The sequence below is a fragment of the Lissotriton helveticus genome, chromosome 7 (assembly GCF_964261635.1).
Source record: "Lissotriton helveticus chromosome 7, aLisHel1.1, whole genome shotgun sequence".
Lineage (NCBI taxonomy): Eukaryota > Metazoa > Chordata > Amphibia > Caudata > Salamandridae > Lissotriton > Lissotriton helveticus.
Window position 1 is genome coordinate 1,909,053,488 of NC_136068.1, and position 21,912 is coordinate 1,909,075,399.

The 21,912-nt window shown below is 44.5% G+C and overlaps 1 gene segment (V, D, J or C); it reads left to right on the forward strand.

The window, feature by feature from the left end:
* LOC144769920 (T-cell receptor beta-1 chain C region-like) overlaps positions 1-21,912 on the forward strand; it is a 32,875-nt gene that overhangs the window by 2,484 nt on the left and 8,479 nt on the right. Inside the window, 2 exon segments of the C gene segment in view lie at positions 1,642-1,709; positions 4,315-4,680. Coding sequence covers positions 1,642-1,709; positions 4,315-4,680 — 434 coding nt within the window.

Below are 21,912 nucleotides of genomic sequence, written 5' to 3' on the forward strand. Positions count from 1 at the left end.
TCATGCTTTTCCAAAGACAGTGGCAATACCTTAGAAGTGAGCCACTATGACTGTGGGGCTTAAAAAGGATGCCGTGGGGTGTTCCAAATGAGGGTTCACGGGAATGCTGGGGACATTCTCAAGGGGGCCTTGACACTTACATCTTACACTTGAATGGAGTGTGTCGTTTATAAGTTCAAGTGTCTGGAGCGGTGGATAAGGCGTTGATTAATGTGCAGTAGGGACCCCAGACGTTGCCTGGCACGACTGACTCTTTCTGAACATCTTAGAGGGGTGCGATTCCCAAGAAACAGATCTAGTGTCCACTGGATATGAAAGACATTCTTTGTGATAGAGGAAGGGGACTTGTTAGCACTGCATGTTCTAGATTTGTGAGGCCAACCCCAGGGACACCATGGAAATTAATTCCTGCCGGTCAAATAGAGGTAGAAAGAAAGTGTAAATTCCCTGCATTATGTGGAGGGCGGACCGTCTTGCTGGCAGATGCTGAGTGTGACTTTGGCCGGATCCGAACAGCAAGGGGGACATTGATTGGCGGGAACGCCATGCACAGCAGGGGGTCAGAAGGATAAACACAGCCATGTTTTGCGCCAGGGGTGGAGCGCTGTGCTCTGGGGCAGGATCCGTGCTGCATTTCGGAAAAGGAACTAAAGTGTCAGTTCTAGGTAAGAACCTCATCTTATCCACCATTATAAATGTATGTTTGTGACACAGACCTCAGGGCGGTCCCACAGGACAGTGATAGGTGCTCAGCAGCAGGGGTCCCGGGGGCAAACACCTCCTTTGGGAGTCGGGGCTGCCGGGCACCATCTATGCCAAGCTGTGGAGATGATAGTAATGCTACGATCAGATTGGGATCACTTACAGCATTCAGGCAACAAGCACTGGTAAATGCACCAATTGCACAACAATTACAAACACACACAAGAATGAATTGGTTAAAAGATTCGATCCTTTTGACAAAGCCAGTAAAATTCAATCTATTACAATATAATTCATACATAGTGCAAGGCAGTATCAAAAATCCATAATATTCAAACCAGTAAGGCATCGAAGAGTGGCATTTTGGGTGGACTGTGGGTTTGTTTTAAACTATTGTAAGATTGGATTAAGAGAAAGCGAAGATATGTCTGTACTTATTTGTGTTTAGACAGCAGTTTGGAAACCACTTTATTATAGTATTGTAAATATCATTATGTCATCCTGATTCAAGGTGTGTGTGAGGCAGTGTGGGTCGTGAAATCCTCCCATGGCACTGCTGTACAGAGATGGGTTTGGGATCACAGCCCCCCCAGGGCCTCACCATCTGTTCCTCACAGAGTTGGGTGTGAGTGCAGTCCCCTCACAGTCCCATTGTAGTGTTTTACTCACAGATAGAGGTGCGAGAGCGCAGTCCACACAGAGCCCCACAGGTTCGGCTGCCACAGACGGGGCTGTGAGAGCGAAGTCCCCACAGAGTCCCACAGGCTCACAAGAGTGGTTGTGAGAGTGCAGTCCCCACAGAGTCCAACAGGTTCTCCTGCCTCAGACGCGGTGGTGAGAGCGCAGACCCCAAGAATGCCATAGGGTCACAGATGGGGTTGTAAGAGAGGAGTCCCCACAGAGTTCCACAGGCTGTCCCACTCACAGGTTTTATTACAGCCTCGTCAGTCTGTGCTCCGGAGCTTACCAGCAGTATTTCGGCTCAGGAACCAAACTCACCGTTTTAGGTAAGAGATGAACCGCAAATATAATACAAACTGTTCAAGATACTAACATCCCAGTAGAGAAGAGGTGCTTAGTCCTGGTTTACAAGTTTTGCCCAAGTGATTGGAGGAGAGGAACACATTAAAAAAGTATGCCTCTTATTGTATTATTTCAAGCGTAGCTTGGAGGCAAGTGTATTATTTCAAGCGTAGCTTGGAGGCAAGCGCATGCACTAAAAACAGATCTGTAAAACCTTTAGGTTTTATCCTCAACCTTCCTAAAGTCCTATGGAGGAGTTTGTATTCTTTTATGTTGTTTGCATTTTTTTTTTTTTACTTTAGGGTTTCTCTGTGAAAATCTGGAGCTTTACAACAAGGTATTCTGTTCATATCCTCAATAGATGCTTGTTTATCGATAAATGTATGACTCTGTTGAAGAATACCTTGCAGAATACGCTCAGTGTTGTCCTTCGTAAAGCGATTGTGCATTGAAATTCTTGGTAGAATATACACATGCAGACATTATGTGGCACTGACACATTCAGCAAGTAGCGTGTACCACACTCCGCGCCTCATGTTGGGTGATGGTCAATTTCCCATGGCGCGAAAAGTAATTTGCTAAAACGATAGGTGGAGAAAAGGAGAAACCTTAGGTTCTTGGCAGATAAAATGTGACATTTGCAATGCTTGATGGTCCACACAACCTTCCTCCTCTGTGTGTACCCTTAAAAACCCAAACCTGCGCGGTCCTCAGCCTTACCCTCCCCCCACCAGTGCTAATTCTCCCAGACCTTCGGTGTAGTCCAATGCTTCCTCCACACCTTCTGAGAAGATGAGACGCTGACCAGGATTTCTGACTCTCTTGAAGGCTTGTTGGATCACCATTTCATCTACAAGTACTCTTCTGGTGGAAAAGATACTATTTGGATTATATTTAATCCTTTGAACTTTGACTGTGCAGTATTTTATATTGAAATGCGTATCAAATCTATACTAGAGGACCAAACACATGTCCAGTTGTCGATGTTGCCACCTTCTGGAGTTGGGATACCTCCTCTCCTGTGGTCATCCAATCAGGTCATGACAGAGAATGAAGTTCATGCACAGTTGCCCCATAACTATTTGTAAGGTCAGAAGATTCAGTAGAACAGCTTGTTTCAAACATCTCTTTATTTATACCCCTTTTATCAGCGCCTCTCATGTCCACCCGTAAGATTGGTGAAGAGCGAGGCTCTGCATCTGGCCACTCGCGACATATTGGGACATGTTACATCAATAGGAGAAAAGCTGCCCACCCGGCCAGAAAGCCCTTCTCGATGTAGGCAGAGTGCTCTGGAAGAGGCTACTTCTATATATTCGTGTTGGCGTGAACCACCGGAAAGGTTGGAAGGTTTGTCACCACACAGTTGTCTCACAAGCCGCGCTGAAGGGTATTTAGGCAGAGTAGGATGTGAGGTTGTTCACAGCAGGTGCCCATCTCAGTTTTGTTATTTAGATTTTTGAAGCATGCACAGTCCAATAACCCTACAAGCCATGTCATTTTCATGTCCTCTATTTTGACCAGACGTCTTCTTCAAAATAAAGTTTTTGTCAAATTAAGTTGATTGGAGCAGAGGGACGAATAAAAAAGTGTGCCCCTAATTATATTATTTTATACGTAGCTTGGAGGCAAACGCATGCACTGAAAAACAGGTGTGTAAAGCCTTTAGTTTTTATGCTCCACCTTCCTAAAGTCCTATGGAGAAGTTTAAATACTTTCCTGCAGTTTGCATTTTTTTTAGGCTTCCCTGTGAAAACTGGTTGCTTTGCAACCATGTATTTCTTCTCATATCCTCATTAGATGCTTGATTACAGATAAATGTCTGACTCTGCTGAAGGATACCTTGCAGAATACACCCAGTGCTGTCTCTGCCCTTTCCTATAAACTCTCACAGTACCTTTGTCCGCTCAACCTCCACCTATGGGATCCTCCCGAGCAGGGTTCTGTGCCTTGTCTCACATGTCGCCATCATTAAACAATGCTGCAGTTTCCATGTATGAAGTGTCAGGAAGCAAATGAAAAATGTAACAATTTGCAGTGTTTCCTTTTGAGATTTCAAGACTGAATTCTGCCATTTTGTCATCCTGGGTGTGGCAAATGTTAGAATAAATCAATGAAAGAGTCTATTTCTTGACCATATACAAACTTATCAGCCTTCTAAGGTGCTCCTTAGGGAAGCTATTTGGTCAAACAAGAAGCTAATTGCATCCTTAGCAGTCCCTCGTCCACATTGTGTCAAAATCAGGGTTAGATATTATGTTCTGAGCTTGATTCACAAACTGTTGTCGGTGAGTGAATGTCTTTTATTTACTTTTGGAAATTCAGATTACGGTAAACCTAAATCTGGGGGAAGACACAATTACTCACAAAACAAACTTATGAATTGGGCCCAAAGTGCTTACTCCAGCTGAGCTTGATTTAAACATTGATGAGTGTCCCTTATTGGTTTAATGTGTTTTTAAAAAAAATAATCTCATTTTATGTGCATGCTGCAGACTGTTCAAACACCATCTTTGAGAAATGAGTACTATTTTAGGAGTGGTGGAGTCAATATTAGAATATTATCATTTATCTTTTTGTGATTTTCAGAGGATGGGCTCAAGATCACTGCACCAAAGGTGGCTCTCTTCGACCCATCGCCGCAGGAGGTGAAGGAGAGAGGGAGCGCCACGCTGGTGTGTCTGGCCACCAACTTCTACCCTGACCATGTGGTCTTGAGCTGGTCGGTGAACGGGGTGGAGAGGACAGAAGGGGTGAAGACCGATGACCAGCCCACCCGGGGCAGCGACAAGATGTACTCCCTGAGCAGCCGGCTCAGGATCTCGAAGAAGGAGTGGTTGAACCCTCAAACTACCTTCAGGTGCCAAGTATACTTTGACCCCGGGAAACAGAACGCCACAATGTCCTTCGATCCCACAAAACAGAACTTCACCAGGGAAACCAAAGGCAGAGAGGGTAAGATGCGAGGGAGAGGATGGTTCAAAGAGTATGTGGGGGAGGATGTGACATAATAACCAGAGCTGCCACCTTTCGAACTGGGGAACTGAGTTCAGTCTCGTCCTTGGCTGAACATCCTGTGATTCTGGGAAAATCACTTAGGCCGGGATTTAGATATCAGCCATAGGGTTACTCCATCACAGCGGCGATGGATAACCCGTCCGGTGAAATATGAATCCCATAGGATAGAATGGGATTTATATTTCTGCGCACGGGCTATCCGTCACCATACTGACTGAGTAACCCATCCGCTGATATCTAAATCCAGCCCTTAATCTCCCTGTGCCTCCAAAATAATGGATGTGTCCATGTGTAATGTTACTGGAGCTCAAGTAAAGTGTTCCATAATCCCCCCTTCCTTCCCCCTTAATTATTTTTCCTTATTTCAATCACCTACAGTAGGCCGCGTGACTTCAGCCTCCACGGAGGGTGGGGAGACCAGATGCATGATAGAAAAATATAAGCCACTCAGGACGGATGAATATGTCATAATCAGGGCGTTTCGAATCAGTCAAAGGATTTTGATTTAAAATCAAAAAGTAATTTAAAAATAACACCCACTTGAAATATTTAATTCCGTTGCCGTTCATGTTTGTAGTTCTTACTTTCAGAAAACCTTTAGTCCCTTTACTTTAATCAAGTTTTGTTCGAACTTGGTAATAAGACGCTGGGGCTGATTCACAGAACTATCCCTTAAGCAGACTTACCTACCCCTAACATTGGGGTGGATTATGCTGATACGACCCTGTGGGATGTATCAGCAAGGTTATCGCCGTTTTGCAGGGAACACCGCTGGAAAACCAGCGAGATACCCTGCAAAACGGCGATAACCTTGCTATCGCTGGAATTTTTATCACCCTGGAGTACTGCGTTGTTAATAACGTGCTACATTCCAGAGATAGCCTGCGATAATAAAATTATCGCTAAGCACGACCAGCGATAATTATTGCTGGCCGTTGATAATATGCCCACAAGTCCGTTTCTAGAATATGTACACTTCTCGTAAACCAATCAGAATAATCAATACAGACCGATGAATGTGCTTCGGTTGCCTCTTCTTTTCACTGTATATAGGTGTGCACTTGAGACTAAACATAGATAATATCCGCGGTGCATATATCAGCAGGTGTCAAATGTGTCAAAGTAACATCAGTCAGTGCAACCTCACATAACAAATGAATGCAGTTTGACTTCACACTGACACAGGTCGACTTTCACGTGTGCTTGTGGCAACAGGTTCTGTGAGGTTGCACAGGGCAGCTCAGCTTTGCCCTAGCATGGAACACGTGACTTGTGCTAATTCACCATCACAGTAAAATAACGCGCGCATAAAGAACACTTTACACCAGTCCATAAGTGCATATATTTTGTGCATGGAGTAGTAGGTAGGAATATGATTTTTAAGTTAGTCTGGTGGTACAAACCTAATAAACTCTAACTTTGTGTATGGTTTACTCCAGTACAAAAATGTAAAAGTTCCCCATTTTCACTTAGGTTTGCTGATAACGGAATACATTGTTCTCCACAACACATAAACCACAGGAAGCTTCTTCCGCGAGATTAGATTGGAGAGCAGATTGCATTACAGAAAACTGCACTGGTGCAAAAACAGGGCCAATACTTTTACTGTTTCTGCCATATGGGATGCAGTAAAACATTTTGCTCCAGTCGATATTACTGACATTATTTTACACCCTGAAAAAAATATATAACTGGTGGATCTCTTGTAGAGCTGAAAAAGAAGGTGTTTTGATACATGTCTTTTGTTGAGTGAAAAAATCATTCAATCTCTGCTGCTATGTGTTTTCCGCCCTTTGCAAATTGCACTTTCTTTCATTTTTATGTTGAAAATGTTATTTTTTTACTATTTATTATAAGGTCTTTTATGAATTTAGTCAATCAGATGATTTGGGTACACCTATTACTTTCTAAAATGTATCCTGTTTTAATAGTATAGCTTTTTTATTCATGTTCTACAGCTTTTAAGATGTATTTCTTTTATCGAAATAAAGCTATTATGACTGACTGACTGAATTCAATCTCTATGTAAAATCGAGATGAAAGAAAAACAGATGTATTGTTTTTGCACCTTTTTTGGTCCTGACGTAATCAAAAAAGGAAGAAAATGGTATGATCTCAATTTAGAACCAACTTTCACATTTGAAAGTGTAGAAAGTCTGCTTTCTCAAGTTGTTAAAAATAATCAGCATAAACAATGTGAAATCACTTTGCTCTCAGTGCCCCAGCACACTGTGTTACATAAGTAGTGAAAATAGGACACAAATATTCATCTTTTATCTGTTTATGAAACAAATTATCATCCACAGAGACTCAAATAAATGCCCTTTCAAATATGAAAGGGGCGTAAATGTCTTGGGCCATATTTATAAAGTTTTGCCGTAGGGCAGCGCCGTAGGCCTTACTGCAGCGCTGCCCTACAATAAAAGAAAAGGCCAGGAATGTGTCCTACCGATCAGATGCAGCGCATTCCTGTCCTGTTCCCCCACAAGGTACACAGGGTATAATTCAGTAAAGTATCAACCATCTTTTATGCCTTTTTCTTTAATGGCCAGGACTCAGCGTCCACCCCTTTGCCTCACCCAGGCGATGGCCTAATTCACTGTTTGTCATTTCTGTAATGCAAATAATAATGCAAACGCCTGTGCTGAGATGTCTTTTTTTTTTCTCCTTCCAGGGTGTGGTGGGGTGACAGAAGGTGAGTCTGACGGAGCCTTTCTTTCTGAATATATTCCTTTTTTTCGCATGCGCTTACAATGCATGCCATAACAACGCGGTCATTACAACAACTGCGTTGGTATTTCGCATACCATTACAACACAAGTCGGAACAACAACTTGCTGTAGGGGGCACTGGATGTTGGAATAGTATCATTTCCTATTCCAACTCCAGTCTGGGCGGATACTAGGGAAGGTGTTGGATTTTAAATCCAACACCTTCTGCCCCCTATCGCTAGTCGTTTTCCGACTTGCGTTGCAACGGTATGCGAAATAACAATGCAGTCGTTGTAATGACCTTGTTGTTATGGCATGCGTTGTTCCGCATGCGAACTAAACGCTGTTTACCTTTCTCTCTGTTATGTAGAGTTTTTTGTTATGACTCCAACACTCTTTAGAAGTATAATTCTGCAGGAATGCTGTCAGTGCTTCTGTGTTTTCCTTTGGCTGCAGGGAACACTCTGGAAACCTCTTAGTATTTTGTGGTCTTTTTGGCACCTTTGGTAGCAGCAGTGTAGTTATGGGCAGCAGGACAGTGGCTCACCTCAGTGGGTAGCAGGGGTTACTCCGTGGAGGCCAGCCTGTAGCTGTCAAAAGTACGACTGACTTTGCCCTGCACTCCGGACCACAGTCTGGAAGTCATGCGGGCCTTCTCCAAAGAAGTCAGAGTCCTACAGGAGGGCTCCTGATGAAGGTAGGCGCTGGTCCTATGCATCCGTACCCTGTGCGGCCAGGCCAACCAACACAACAGCCAACTCACTCCAAGCAATGACTGACAATATGATGATGGATCTGCTCTGAATCAGGCTCAGCAAACTGACCTGTCCAGGGATTTATAAGATGTATAAGCAAATCCACATTAGACTAGCTAACCAAAAGGGGCTCCAAGTCACATCATCTCCAGGACAATCCTGGTCTAAAAAAAGAACGCGTCAGGTCACACACTCATAGTGCATCCGTCGGGGTGTTGGGTCTGGTGCAGTTATGTCAACAAGAGATCATAACAAGATAGAACCATGGTTCCGATCAGTGCAGTGAGCGACCTTCTCAGTACAGTCGAGTGAGTACCTTAATAAGGGCAGCATAACTCTCAACTTTATGCACCCCCTTGAGCTCGAGGTTAGAGCACCCGAGTGAACATTCAGCCTCTTCCAGTCTGTGAACACTGGACCCAGTTGGCTGATGTTTTTAGAGGATTCATTTGACCCTTTAACCCCTTGGTACTAAGATGAGTTACTTAGACCTGAGTTAACCAAATCTTTGAAATTTCAGTCCATGACTACAGGAATGAACTAAGAATGTGCATTGTACACAGTGGAAATGTAATGATTGCATACACAGGCTTCTTTGATCTAATCTAAACCTCCACAGGAGAGGGCTCATGACAACTAAATCAGGATGTATGTCGTTACAACGCTGCTTTTACAACGCATGCCTTTACGACGTAAGTTTTACAATGCAAGTTGTTACAACGACTTGCGTTGGGGGGCGCTGGATAGTGAATAGTTTAATTTACTATTACAACTCCAGTCCCCGTGGATAGTAGGGAAGGTGTTGGATAGTAAATTAAAACTATTCCCTATCCTAGAGCGCCCCCCAGCGCAAGTCGTTGTAAACGTTGCGTTGTAATGGTTGCGTCGTAAAGGTACTTCGTTGTAAAAGTTGCAGTGTAAACGCTGTTCCCCCTAAATAAAGGTGGCCTTCTTCTTTCAGAATCCTATCGTAAAAGCGCCAACACGGCCAAGTTCACCTACGTGCTGCTAATAACCAAGAGCGCCTTCTATGGATTGTTGGTAACACTGATTGCATGGAAAATTAAGGTAAGGAACTGTACAATTAAGTTTCTTTTTTTCATATGTATGTATTTATTTATTTATTTCACTGCTTTTTAATACGCAAACTTACCCCTTTAAATCACTTCACTCTGAAGTACAATGTCAATTCAAACCTCAGCATGCTCTTAGTTTAAATTACAGCCAAAATAGTGATGTAATATTTAGCTCCAAATGGGTTCATGACCTTTGCTGGTGGATGTCACCTGATCAAACACCAAACAGGTTTAAAAGGTGCGCCCAGCGCAATGAAGGAAAATGCGCCTTATTATGATGAATGCACTGCCCCGGGCAGTCGTGAACTTGCGCTGCACTGTGGGCTGCGCATTCATGTGAAAAACACAGCGGCTGCTTTGAAGCCGATCCATGTTTTCACAGGGTAGTCAGCAACCCGCCCGCACTTTGAAGAGGGAATAGAGATCCCTTTGCAGGAATATGAAGTGAGTGGCTGCACCCACCTGCAAGGGGCTATCTAGGGGATCCATGGATTCCCTTACCCCTCCATAGGTCTGCCATCAGGGGCGCACTGACAGTGCGGCTCCTGAGAGCTTCCTTGCCTCTGCTCCCACGTCTGTAATACAGCGCAGAGGTAAAGGTATTCCCTCATTTGCATGGGCATGGCCCCTTACACATGAAGGAACGCCCTCTGAAACTAGTGCTGGCGCTTTATGTGCGTTTGCGCTATCGGTATTACAGAAGGGGTCGCACAAGCATTTGCAGCCCCTTCTGTAATATCAAAGTGCCCCGGAGGCACGCACATTGGGCGCAAACGCCCGTTGCACCCCCAGGGCACTTCTATAGTACGGCCCCAGGTGTTAACCCTCCTTTCACACTTTCTTTAGCTCTATGTATTAAGTGCCACACATGTTGCATTACCAGACGACCAGGAGACCCTTTAATGCACCTGTGGACTTTCTTGGAAAATATTGGCTCATTTCGAAAGTTGTATTCTGTGTTCAATTCAATGTAACTACCTCCCCTGAAGCTGATCATTTGTGAAGGGAAAGCTCTGGACTGGAAGGATTGGATCCCTGTGAAATGGGGCCACCTGGTCACATCAGTGATAAAGTCATCAGGCAGGAGTGGCATTGGGTGAAGTCAGAGGCGCGGGTGCTATGTATCTATACTAATATAATAAAGAGAGAGCCCAAACCTTTGAGGCGGGTAATCTCAGGAACCACAGCACCAATCACAACACCCAATACAGCGCTGGAAAGGGCAGTTGCAGCAGAAGGACATAGGCTATGCAGACGCCCACCATATACATTTAAAAGGTAAAAGAACCGTGCCAGCAAAGTAGTCCCTTGTGGGCGTGTCTGCGTTGTGCTGTGGGCGTGTGCTGGGGGCGTGACAAACGCTGGGGGCGTGTGGTACGTTCCACCCTTCATGCCATGTCTCATATCGTGTGCTGTGGGCGTGCGCTGGGGGCGTGGGCGTGTGCGGGGCGTGGGATTATGGGGAAAAAAAGCGAGCGTTGTGCCCAATTTTTCATTGTTTTTTCTTCCCAGGTTCTGTACATTCCAGCTCCGGGTGTCCATCCTGCTCCCTTTAAATACCCCTGCACCCCATAATCATAACCCACCCTTACTCCTTCAAATACCCCAACACCCTTAAACACTAACCCATCCTAACCCTATAAATATACCCTGTACCCCAAAACCCAAACCTATCCCTAAACCCTAAAAATACCCCTGTACCCCAAAACCCAAACCAAGCCCTGAACCCTATAAATACCCCTGTACTTCAAAACCCAAACCTACCCCTGAACCCTAAAAATACCCCTGTACCCCAAAACCCTAAAGTAGGGAAACTCGAGTTCACACACTACTGAACGCGCACTCTTAAGTGCATCAGCAGTGCACGGTGAATCGGAGCGTTTCAGAGGTCTGTCACAGATAAGAAATGCTATCATAACGAAATCCTACAAAACAATATACTACTGGCCGGCAGCATATCATACCCGGACAACGTCCGGACGGGCTGCTAGTATGGGATAATGTTAGACCACCAACACTATGAGGCAAGGGAATGCAGGTATGGGCCAACATCCTGTGTATGCCACTAAGTGGGCTAGCCTGAGTCCCTCCATGGCATGCATGGTCCCACTTCCGCACAACTTTGCGCTGCTTCCTGAGTTTGCTTTTATGTTCAAACTTCTAGAACTGTTGAACAGGAATTAGTAGCTGATGAAAAACTCATTTACCAAGAATATATATTTAGATGAAAGCTGAGAAGAAGGTGTGCACGGTCTTGACATAGAAACAGCTAAACTCTGCAAGTCTTTCAATTAGCTTGGGTGCTAAGCAAGTACCAATGTATTTAACCCTTCATTCATGTAGTCATCCATGAATTTATGCATTGTTTCATTTCTTTACAGCTGAGCGGTGGGAAGAATTTTTCCTGAATTCTATGTAAATGTGTCTGAAGTTGGAAGTGGGTTCCACATCTTGGCTTCAGCCTCATCACCACTTGGAAACCCCAGCAATCAAGACTGGATGACACCATTAATATTGCTTCTATGTGTTCCTGCCTGAAGACATTATGAATTGTTCTGCAGTTCTGCATAGCTGCGGCATGGAACCATTTGTTCTGTTTTTGAATAAAATGCTCCATCAATAATCAATGCACTAACTCAGTAACTCCATGAATCAGTTCATTCACTCCAGAAACCTGCGGCCTCAGCATAAACGAGTGCGCTGGTGCAGGGCAGAGCAATGTGCAAGCATGTGCTGGGGCATAGTAGAGCAGTGTGCTCATGTGCAGGGCAGCAATATTTAAGGGACAATCGTTCTAAATGTGGCCTTAAAGGTCCAAAAACAAGCGTTGTGACCCAAAGAGGGGCACTATGGGGCATATGTAGGTCATTTCCATTTTGCGATTCCCAAATAGTGATTTTTAAGGAATCGCTGTTTGAGAATTGCAAAATGGAATGTAGGTACAAATTCGCAATTTTTTTGCGAATCTCTAACATTCCTTATTTGCGATTATCAAATTGCGAATCGCAATTAAGGAATGAGTGTCCCATTCATTCCTATGTGCCAAAAGGCCCATAGGAATGAATGGGGATACATTTTCAAATTGCGATTTTCTGTGTGAAAATCGCAATTTGAGAATTGCAATTCCAAGGGTGCCAGGGTGTCCAAAGGACACCTGTTGCACCCTTGGCATGTGCCTGTAAGTACATGTGGCGCACATACATGCCCTAAGGGCATGTATGTGCGCCACATGGCACTTTGAATTTAAAAAAAAATGCATTTTTGAAGGAAATCGCAAAATACCATCTACTTGAAGTAGGTGGTATTTTGTGATTCCTTATGCCAAAATCGCAATTTTTACAGCACCCCTACATAGTATTTAAGGAATCGCAAAATTGCGATTCCTTAAATGCTTTAAGCAAAATAAGGTATCACAATTTTTGCGATTCCTTATTTTGCTAAGTGGCACTTACATATCAAAACGCCGTTTGCGATTCGCAAATGCCGAAATTCGGTGAATTTTGGCGTTTGCCAATCGCAAACGGCTACCTACATATGCCCCTATTTCTTTAAAAAGGAAATTAATTCAATAGGAAGCGAGAAACAGGGTTTGTAAAGGGTCATGTAGGTCAAAGAATGACAGGCATTCATTTCCATCAAAATTCAATTTGAAGGTGCTCACACAATAAGTAAAAAGAAAGCGTGGTGTGAAGTAGTGATAGTGAATTTTAAAAATACATTGCATTGACAACAATACAGTTGAACTCCATGAATTATTCTATACAGGTTATATGGAGTTCATGTTGTGGGTTGGTCGACGGCGTTTCGAACCCAATTATTGGGGTTCTTCTTCAGGACAAAGGTGAGCTAGTTGTAGATCAAGAGAGCAGCCCTTGAATAGCTGGGTAATTTCAGGAGGACAGTGTTCCAAGCCGTGATTAGGAGGATCCAGGTACGCAAAATTAATTAGCAGCCAGATGGATATTAATGAAGGGAATGAAAATTAAGTAGGGCAGCTGGGCAGTGCTTAGATCCACCTTGGCGGTATAATTCTGAAAGTTGTTTAGCGGAGCGATTAGGGCATTGAATGTGTTCCTGATGCTGAGCAGTCGGAGTCGTCCTGTTGCTGCTGGTGCCGGTTAATGAATGTGCAGGGCAGAGCAGTGCCCAAGTGTGCACTGGTGCAGGTCAGAACGGTGCACGTAGGTGCTGGTGCAGGAGAGCGAGCAGTGCGCACAGGTGTGCTAGTGCAGAGCTGAGCAGTGGGAAAGTGAGCACAGGTGTAGAGGCAGACTAGTACATCTGTTTACAAGAAATTCAGGGGTGTATTTATCACAAAATCATGTGGCACAGCAAGCTACCTTGCTGTGCTGTGTGATAGGAAAGGGCAGGAGTGCACCGTATTTAACATTATACCGCACATTTCTGTCTTTTCCCTATGCTGGCAGACAATGTGCTGCCTAGCGCCAGCGCAGGAACCCTTAAACCATGGAGCAAGGGTGCAGATGTTGTAAACAGAATTGTATTTGAGCAGAAAGAGACATCTTCCGGCACAAAAACAATCCCGTGAGGCATTTTCCTCTTTCTATGTGTGCTGGAAAGATGATTAACCCTTTAACCGCGGGTGATTTAGAGCGTGGGCGTGGTTCGGATGGCCCCCGGCCGTCCTCCGCACATGCCCACCTTGACGTCGGCCGAAAAAAGAAAAAAAAAAAAAAAAAAAACAGATCTGTAAAACCTTTAGGTTTTATCCTCAACCTTCCTAAAGTCACATGGAGGAGTTTGTATTCTTTTATGTTGTTTTCAGTTTTTTTTACTTTAGGGTTTCTCTGTGAAAATCTGGAGCTTTACAACAAGGTATTCTGTTTATATCCTCAATAGATGCTTGTTTATCCATAAATGTATGACTCTGCTGAAGGATACATTGCAGAGTACGCTCAGTGTTGTCCTACGCAAAGCGATTGTGCATTAAAATTGTTGGTAGAATATAGACTTGCAGACATTATGTGGCTCTGACACATTCAGCTTGTAGCGTGTACCACACTCCGCGCCTCTTGGTGGGTGATGGTCAATTTCCCATGGCGAGAAAAGTAATTTACTAAAACGATAGGTGGAGAAAAGGAGAAACCTTGGGTTCTTGGCAGATAAAATTTAACATTTGCATTGCTTGATGGTCCACACAACCTTCCTCCTCTGTGTGTACTCTCAACAAACCAAACCTGCGCGGTCCTCAGCCTTACCCTCCCCCACCAGGGCTAATACCCCCAGACCTTCGGTGTAGTCCACGCGTCCTCCGCACCTTCTGAGAAGATGAGACGCTGAACAGGATTTATCACTCTCTTGAAGGCTTATTGGATCACCATTTCATCTACAAGTACTCTTCTGGTGGAAAATATATTATTTGGATTATATTTAATCCTTTACAATTCGACTGTGTAGTATTTAATATTGAAATTTGTATCAAGTCTATACTAGAGGACCAAACACATGTCCAGTTGTAGATGTTGCCACCTTCTGGAGTTGGGATACCTCCTCTCCTGTGGTCATCCAATCAGGTCATTACAGAGAATGAATTTCATGCACAGTTGCCCCATAACTATTTGTAAGGTCAGAAGATTCAGTAGAACAGCTTGTTTCAAACATCTCTTTATTTATACCCCTTTTATCATCTCTCTCATGCCCACCCGTAAGGTTGGTGAAGAGCGAGGCACTGCATCTGGCAACTCGCGGCATATTGTGACATGTTACATCAATAGGAGAAAAGCTGCCCACCTGGCCAGAAAGCCCTTCTCGATGTAGGCAGAATCCTCTGGAAGAGGCTACTTCTATATATTTGTGTTGGCGTGAACCACCGGAAAGGTTGGAAGGTTTGTCACCACACAGTTGTCTCACAAGCCGCGCTGAAGGATATTTAAGCAGAGGAGGATGTGAGGTTGTTCACAGCAGGTGGACACCTCAGTTTTGTTATTGTGATATTTGGAGCATGCACAGTACAATAACCCTACCACCATGTCATTTTCATGTCCTCTATTTTGACCAGACGTCTTCTTCAAAATGAAGTATTTGTCAAATTAAGTTGATTGGAGCAGAGGAACAAATAAAAAAGAATGCCCCTCATTGTATTATATTAAACGTAGCTTGGAGGCAAGCGCATGCACTGAAAAACAGGTGTGCAAAGCCATTAGTTTTTATTCTCAACCTTGCAAAGCCTTTAGTTTTTATTCTCCACCTTCCTAAAGTCCTATGGAGAAGTTTGAATACTTTTCTGCAGTTTGCATTTTTTTTTTTAGGCTTCCCTGTGAAAACTGGTTGCTTTGCAACCATGTATTTCTTCTCATATCCTTATTAGATGCTTGAATACAGATAAATGTCTGACTCTGCTGAAGGATACCTTGCAGAATACACCCAGTGTGCCTGTGCCCTTTCCTATAAACTCTAAAAGTACCTTTGTCCACTCAACATCCACCAATAGGATCCTCCTGAACAGGGTTCTGTGCCTTGTCTCACATGTCGCCATCATTAAACAATGTCGCTGTTTCCATGTATGAAGCGTCAGGAAGCAAATGAAAAATGTAACAATTTGCAGTGTTTCCTTTTGAGATTCCAAGACTGAATTCTGCCATGTTGTCATCCTGGGTGTGGCAAATGTTAGAAAAAATCAATGAAAGAGTCTATTTGTTGACCAGATACAAACTTCTCAGCCTTCTAAGGTGCTCCTCTGCGGTATTGTCAACTATGCTTTGCGTTGCATTGGCACAAACGGTCCCCTATAGGGTACGTGTTATTGTTGATCACTCCGTCTTTAAGAAACGTTCCACTTCCTGAATCAGAAATTAAATTGCTGTGTCACTGATCAACTGCTTCTACAGCTTCCTAAAAGCATGAAGGGGGTAATAGTGCATGTACCTTTTATTATCATGGCCCTATCTTTGGACCCGCCCCTCTCTCTTTTATTGACGGGTACTCAAATCCACCTGAATTTGATGAAACAACCAAAAACCCATCTGCACCCCTCCATGCTGGACTGCTGAAGCTGGTCAGTGAAGTGATGCAGGTGATCACTTTAATCAATCAATCAATCATGGATTTGTGAAGTGCGTTTCACACCCGTGAGGGTCTCAAGGCGCTACGGAGGGGGTTCATACAGCTCTCATTCAGTCATAGAGCCAGGTCTTGAGGGTCTTCCTGAAAGTGTGCAGGGTGGGGGAATGTCTGATGTTCCTCGCCAAGATATGAGGATTGGGCAAGTGTCAGACTGAGAGAATGCCAAATACCAGAGCATGGCATTGCATTAGCGGGGATGTTCCAACACTCCCAGACTCGGTGAACAAAGACTGTTAAGGAACTGGTGGAGATTCTACCTTTCGTTGAATGTTCCCGTCCCAAAACCAACCTGTTAGACCCGTTTCTCCCGGCCTTTTTGTTAGACTTCCATCAGCACATAAAATCCTGGCCCTTTTTCTTTAAATGTTCAAGTTTGGGCTGTAGGATACCTCTTCATCATCCCGTGTGTTTTGTCCTTTTTGCCTACTTTTCCCCTTCATTGTCTCTGCTAAGTTTTTTTAAAGATATTCATCAAATATATGATACCCATACTTAAGTTAAAATTTCCAATGAGACAGGAATTCTGTGTAAATAAATCTCTGAAAACCTGACTTTTCTCATCTTAAGGGTATGGTGCCCGGTATTTGTTATTGGCTTTGGCCTAGCGCTTAGATACCTTCGGGTTTTATGAGTTTTATGAATGCTCATCTCATTTCCCTCATTTAATTTCATAAATAATAGCATTGCCTGTCAGTACCACAAATGCTCATGGTTTTTAGCCGGCTTCAGATGAACGCCCTAAAACCATCCTCACCCTTCTTCGATAAAAAGGAAAGATGATTTCCTGAATGGGCGTCCAGTCCACTCTTTGGAATGTCCTTTCAATGCACTCCCACAATTCATAACCCGGGGCTTGGGGTACATCAAGAAATGACCTTCAGTCAAAACATTTGATGTCACTAGGAACTATTTATTTCAGATTACGAAGCGCAGTTTCATTTATCCACTCCTTCTAGCACAGCTTTGGGCCCCTGGAGATGGACCAGCTGAGTACTGGTAGCCCAGTCCCTCTAAGCTCCCATAACCAGGACTCGTGCCTAATCTTTGAATCAAAGTGTGGTCGGCACATGGGCAGCAGCTCTGCCATCCTGGCCTAGGCAGGACTGGTGGTGAGTCTGATACAGGAGGGTTGTACACTTGTACCAAAGAGCGATGAACTCTTAATCTATGCTTTCTGAACCTTAAACGTATTCACAATACGATCCATCTATTTACAGGCATTTCTCCTGTGACGTATCTATTATTAGAACATTGGAATGTTGGGAGCTCCATTGTAGACAATGGATTGGTCCCTGCTCTACGGGCCGGTAAAGACCCGCAGAGCAACATTCCAATGTTCTACAAAGGCTTCTCGAAGTTCGAGGGGATTTATATCCCCTCGAGCCTCGAGAACCCTTTATTTAATTTGTTAGAACATTCTGCCCTCTAGTGGCAGAATGTTCTAATAGCCTTATAGCCCTTCGTAGCAGGGCTATACCGGCTATTAAAGTCCCGCTGTTTCGTTAAAGTCCCTCGCCTTTGGCTCGGGCCTTTAACAATTCAGAGTAATTTACAACAAGGGGTGGTGATGGACAGAGTCTCTGAATTAAGCAGAATACTCTCACCCAGTCAAGAGATCAGGGCTAGATCCAACACCGTTTTTTAGCTCATTGCACCATCCCAGTTTCAGAACCTGGCTGTATGCAAATTAGTCTGTCCCTGGCCCAGTGCATCATGGGAACAGGGCAGACCAGACTACAAAAGCCAATTCTTACACTGGGAAGGAAACAAGCTTCCGGGGACCGGTTTCTGGCATTTCAGGCGTCCTCGGCTCGGCTTGCTTGAATCCTGATGGTGCAATGAGCAAGGGACTCACATCTGAGTATACCCTTCCACGCTTAGGGTGGACAAAATAATTTACAACAAGGGGTGGTGATGGACAGAGTCTCTGAATTAAGCAGAATACTCTCACCCAGTCAAGAGATCAGGGCTAGATCCAACACCGTTTTTTAGCTCATTGCACCATCCCAGTTTCAGAACCTGGCTGTATGCAAATTAGTCTGTCCCTGGCCCAGTGCATCATGGGAACAGGGCAGACCAGACTACAAAAGCCAATTCTTACACTGGGAAGGAAACAAGCTTCCGGGGACCGGTTTCTGGCATTTCAGCCGTCTTCGGCCCGGCTTGCTTGAATCCTGATGGTGCAATGAGCAAGGGACTCACATCTGAGTATACCCTTCCACGCTTAGGGTGGACAAAATAATTTACAACAAGGGGTGGTGATGGACTGGGTGAGAGTATTCTGCTTAATTCAGAGACTCTGTGCCTCACCACCCCTTGTTGTAAATATTTAACGATTCAGAGGGCCATTAATAGCCGGTATAGCCTGCTACGGCGGGCTATAAGGCTATATTAAGCACCTGTGTTTCATGGATTTTCTCCTGAATCCTTATAAAACCCCATTGGCTCCCCTTGCTGGACCGCACTATCTTCACAACCAGCTGCATCATCTACAAAGCCATCACCACCAGCTCCCTTGCTTATGTTGAAGACAGACTCACAATCTCTGGTGGTTCTCAGAACACCCGCAGCCAGGACACCATGAGACTGCAGACTAAGAAGTGTGAAAAGAACAATCAAGCCAGCAGGTCTTGTCCCTCTATACACCCACGATCTGGAACAACATCCCTGTGTCCATCGGAGAGTCACAATCCTGCTCCAGTTTAGGAAAGCATGGAAGACTCCCCCCTTTAAAGAACACTATATCACAATGCATTAACAGTCCACGACCCAACTACCTCTGCTATTACTTGCTGACCTTATGCTTTTCTTTGACCCTGTACAGTGATCCGTCGCATTTTGCATAGGATTGTGCTATACAAATACCACACGCATGCATAGTCTCCTGTGCACGGGTCCGAGAGGGGAGCGAAAGGAGCTGTAACGCTTCTCAGCTGCTGCAAAATATCTGGATCATTGCTCCTGAGGACGTAAAACACAGACGATCCTTCGACCGATTCAAGAAACCGTTTAATGATCATCTATGGGTTAGGTGAGATCCCAGATCCAGAAGTACCACCTCCGTGCCACCGGCTCCCTCTCCTTCTTTTCCTCTGTCTATTTCAATAAAAAAGTAAGGGAGGAGGAATAGCTCCTTGAGACTTACAGACAAAAGAATTATGTGGTTGATTGCTTGATGGTGCTGAAAATGATTGCCATAGCGGTGATGTTACACAAATACCCACACACTCCTATGAGTGTAAAACTCATTCTCAGGTCAAGAAATGTGGCCTTTGTAAGGGCCTTAGGGAAGCTATTTGGTCAAACAAGACGCTAATTGCATCCTTAGCAGTCCCTTGTCCACATTGTGTCAAAATCAGGGTTAAATATTGTGTTCTAGGCTTGATTCACAAACTGTTGTTGGTGAGTGAATGTCTTTTATTTACTCTTGGAAATTCAGATTACGGTAAACCTAAATCTGGGGGAAGACACAATTACTCACAAAACAATCTTATGAATTGGGCCCAAAGTGCTTACTCCAGCTGAGCTTGATTTAAACATTAATGAGTGTCTCTTATTGGTTTAATGTGTTTTTTAAAAAATAATCTCATTTTATGTGCATGCTGCAGACTGTTCAAACACCATCTTTGAGAAATGAGTACTATTTTAGGAGTGGTGGAGTCAATATTAGAATATTATCATTTATCTTTTTGTGATTTTCAGAGGATGGACTCAAGATCACTGCACCAAAGGTGGCTCTCTTCGACCCATCGCCGCAGGAGGTGAAGGAGAGAGGGAGCGCCACGCTGGTGTGTCTGGCCACCAACTTCTACCCTGACCATGTGGTCTTGAGCTGGTCAGTGAACGGGGTGGAGAGGACAGAAGGGGTGAAGACCGATGACCAGCCCACCCGGGGCAGCGACAAGATGTACTCCCTGAGCAGCCGGCTCAGGATCTCGAAGAAGGAGTGGTTGAACCCTCAAACTACCTTCAGGTGCCAAGTATACTTTGACCCCGGGAAACAGAACGTCCCAATGTACTTCGATCCCACAAAACAAAACTTCACCAGGGAAACCAAAGGGAGAGAGGGTAAGATGCGAGGGAGATGATGGTACAAAGAGTATGTGGGGGAGGATGTGACATAATAACCAGAGCTGCCACCTTTCGAACTGGGGAACTGAGTTCAGTCTCGTCCTTGGCTCAAAATCCTGTGATTCCGGGAAAATCACTTAGGCCGTGATTTAGATATCAGCCATAGGGTTACTCCATCACAGCGGTGATGGATAACCCGTCCGGTGAAATGTAAATCCCATAGGATAGAATGGGATTTATATTTCTGCGCACGGGCTATCCGTCACCATATTGACTGAGTAGCCCATCCGCTGATATCTAAATCCAGCCCTTAATCTCCCTGTGCCTCCAAAATAATGGATGTTTCCTTATTTATTTATTTATTTTATATTCTTATAAAGCGCCAGACTAGACCCCCGAAGGGGTATCTCTGCGCTATTGCTGCAACACGAGAGTGTACTAATTCCGAGAGTGTGTCCAGTAAAAGGGTAAAAGGGTGCAGGAGCTGGAAGGCAATTATTTATCAGGATACAAATACGTTTTTAAAGTTTTCCGAAAACTCAGATGACTGGAAATTGATCTGAGTTCTGGGGGCAGAGAATTCCAGAGTGCTGGTCCGGCATAAGCTAATGCACGGCCGCCTTGTCTGGCCTTTTTTACTCTTGGTATCTGCAAGAGCTGCTGATGACTGGAGCGCAGAAATCGCCCAGGGATGTAAGACTGAAAGATTTTGGTCATGTATTTAGGGCCCTCCCCTATCATACTCTTATGAATAGTGCATAGAGTTTTGAATTGGACTCGTTTCCTCACTGGAAGCCAGTGGAGTCTCACCAGCAGGGGACTGGAAGGAGTCCTTGATGGAACATTCAGGACAATCCTTGCTGCTGTATTTTGGATTACTTGCAATTTACTGAGTTGCTCCTCGTTAGCTCCGAGGAGCAACCCATTGCAGTAATCCACCCTGCTGATGACCAGAGCCTGCACAAGCGTTTTTCTGTGATGGTCTGGTATGTAGGGGAAGACTCGTCTCAACATCCCAATAGCCCGGAAGCAGGTACCAGCAACCTGATTTACATGTCCCTTAAAGGTAAGTTGCTGATCAAAGAGCACTCCCTGGTTCCTAACAGAACTCTTGGGGGTGGGGACAGGACCTAGCTCCACGGGCCACCAGTCAGATGACCAATATGTTGCCGCTTGTCCAAAACACATGACCTCCGTTTTCCCCACATTACACTGCAGACATTTAGTTGACATCCAGTCTGCAATGGCTCTCATGCCATCTGCAAAAGATCTTTTTATTGCAGATGTGAGAGTTTTAAAAGGGAAAAGGAGTTGGGTGTCGTCGGCATACGACACCGGGGTGAACCCGAAAGATCTGGCTAAGTTGGCTAGGGGGGCCACATACACATTGAAGAATGTAGGACTAAGGCATGAGCCTTGTGGCACTCCCTTATTGAGCTCCCTTAGTGTGGATTTGTGGGAGCTCAGCCTTGT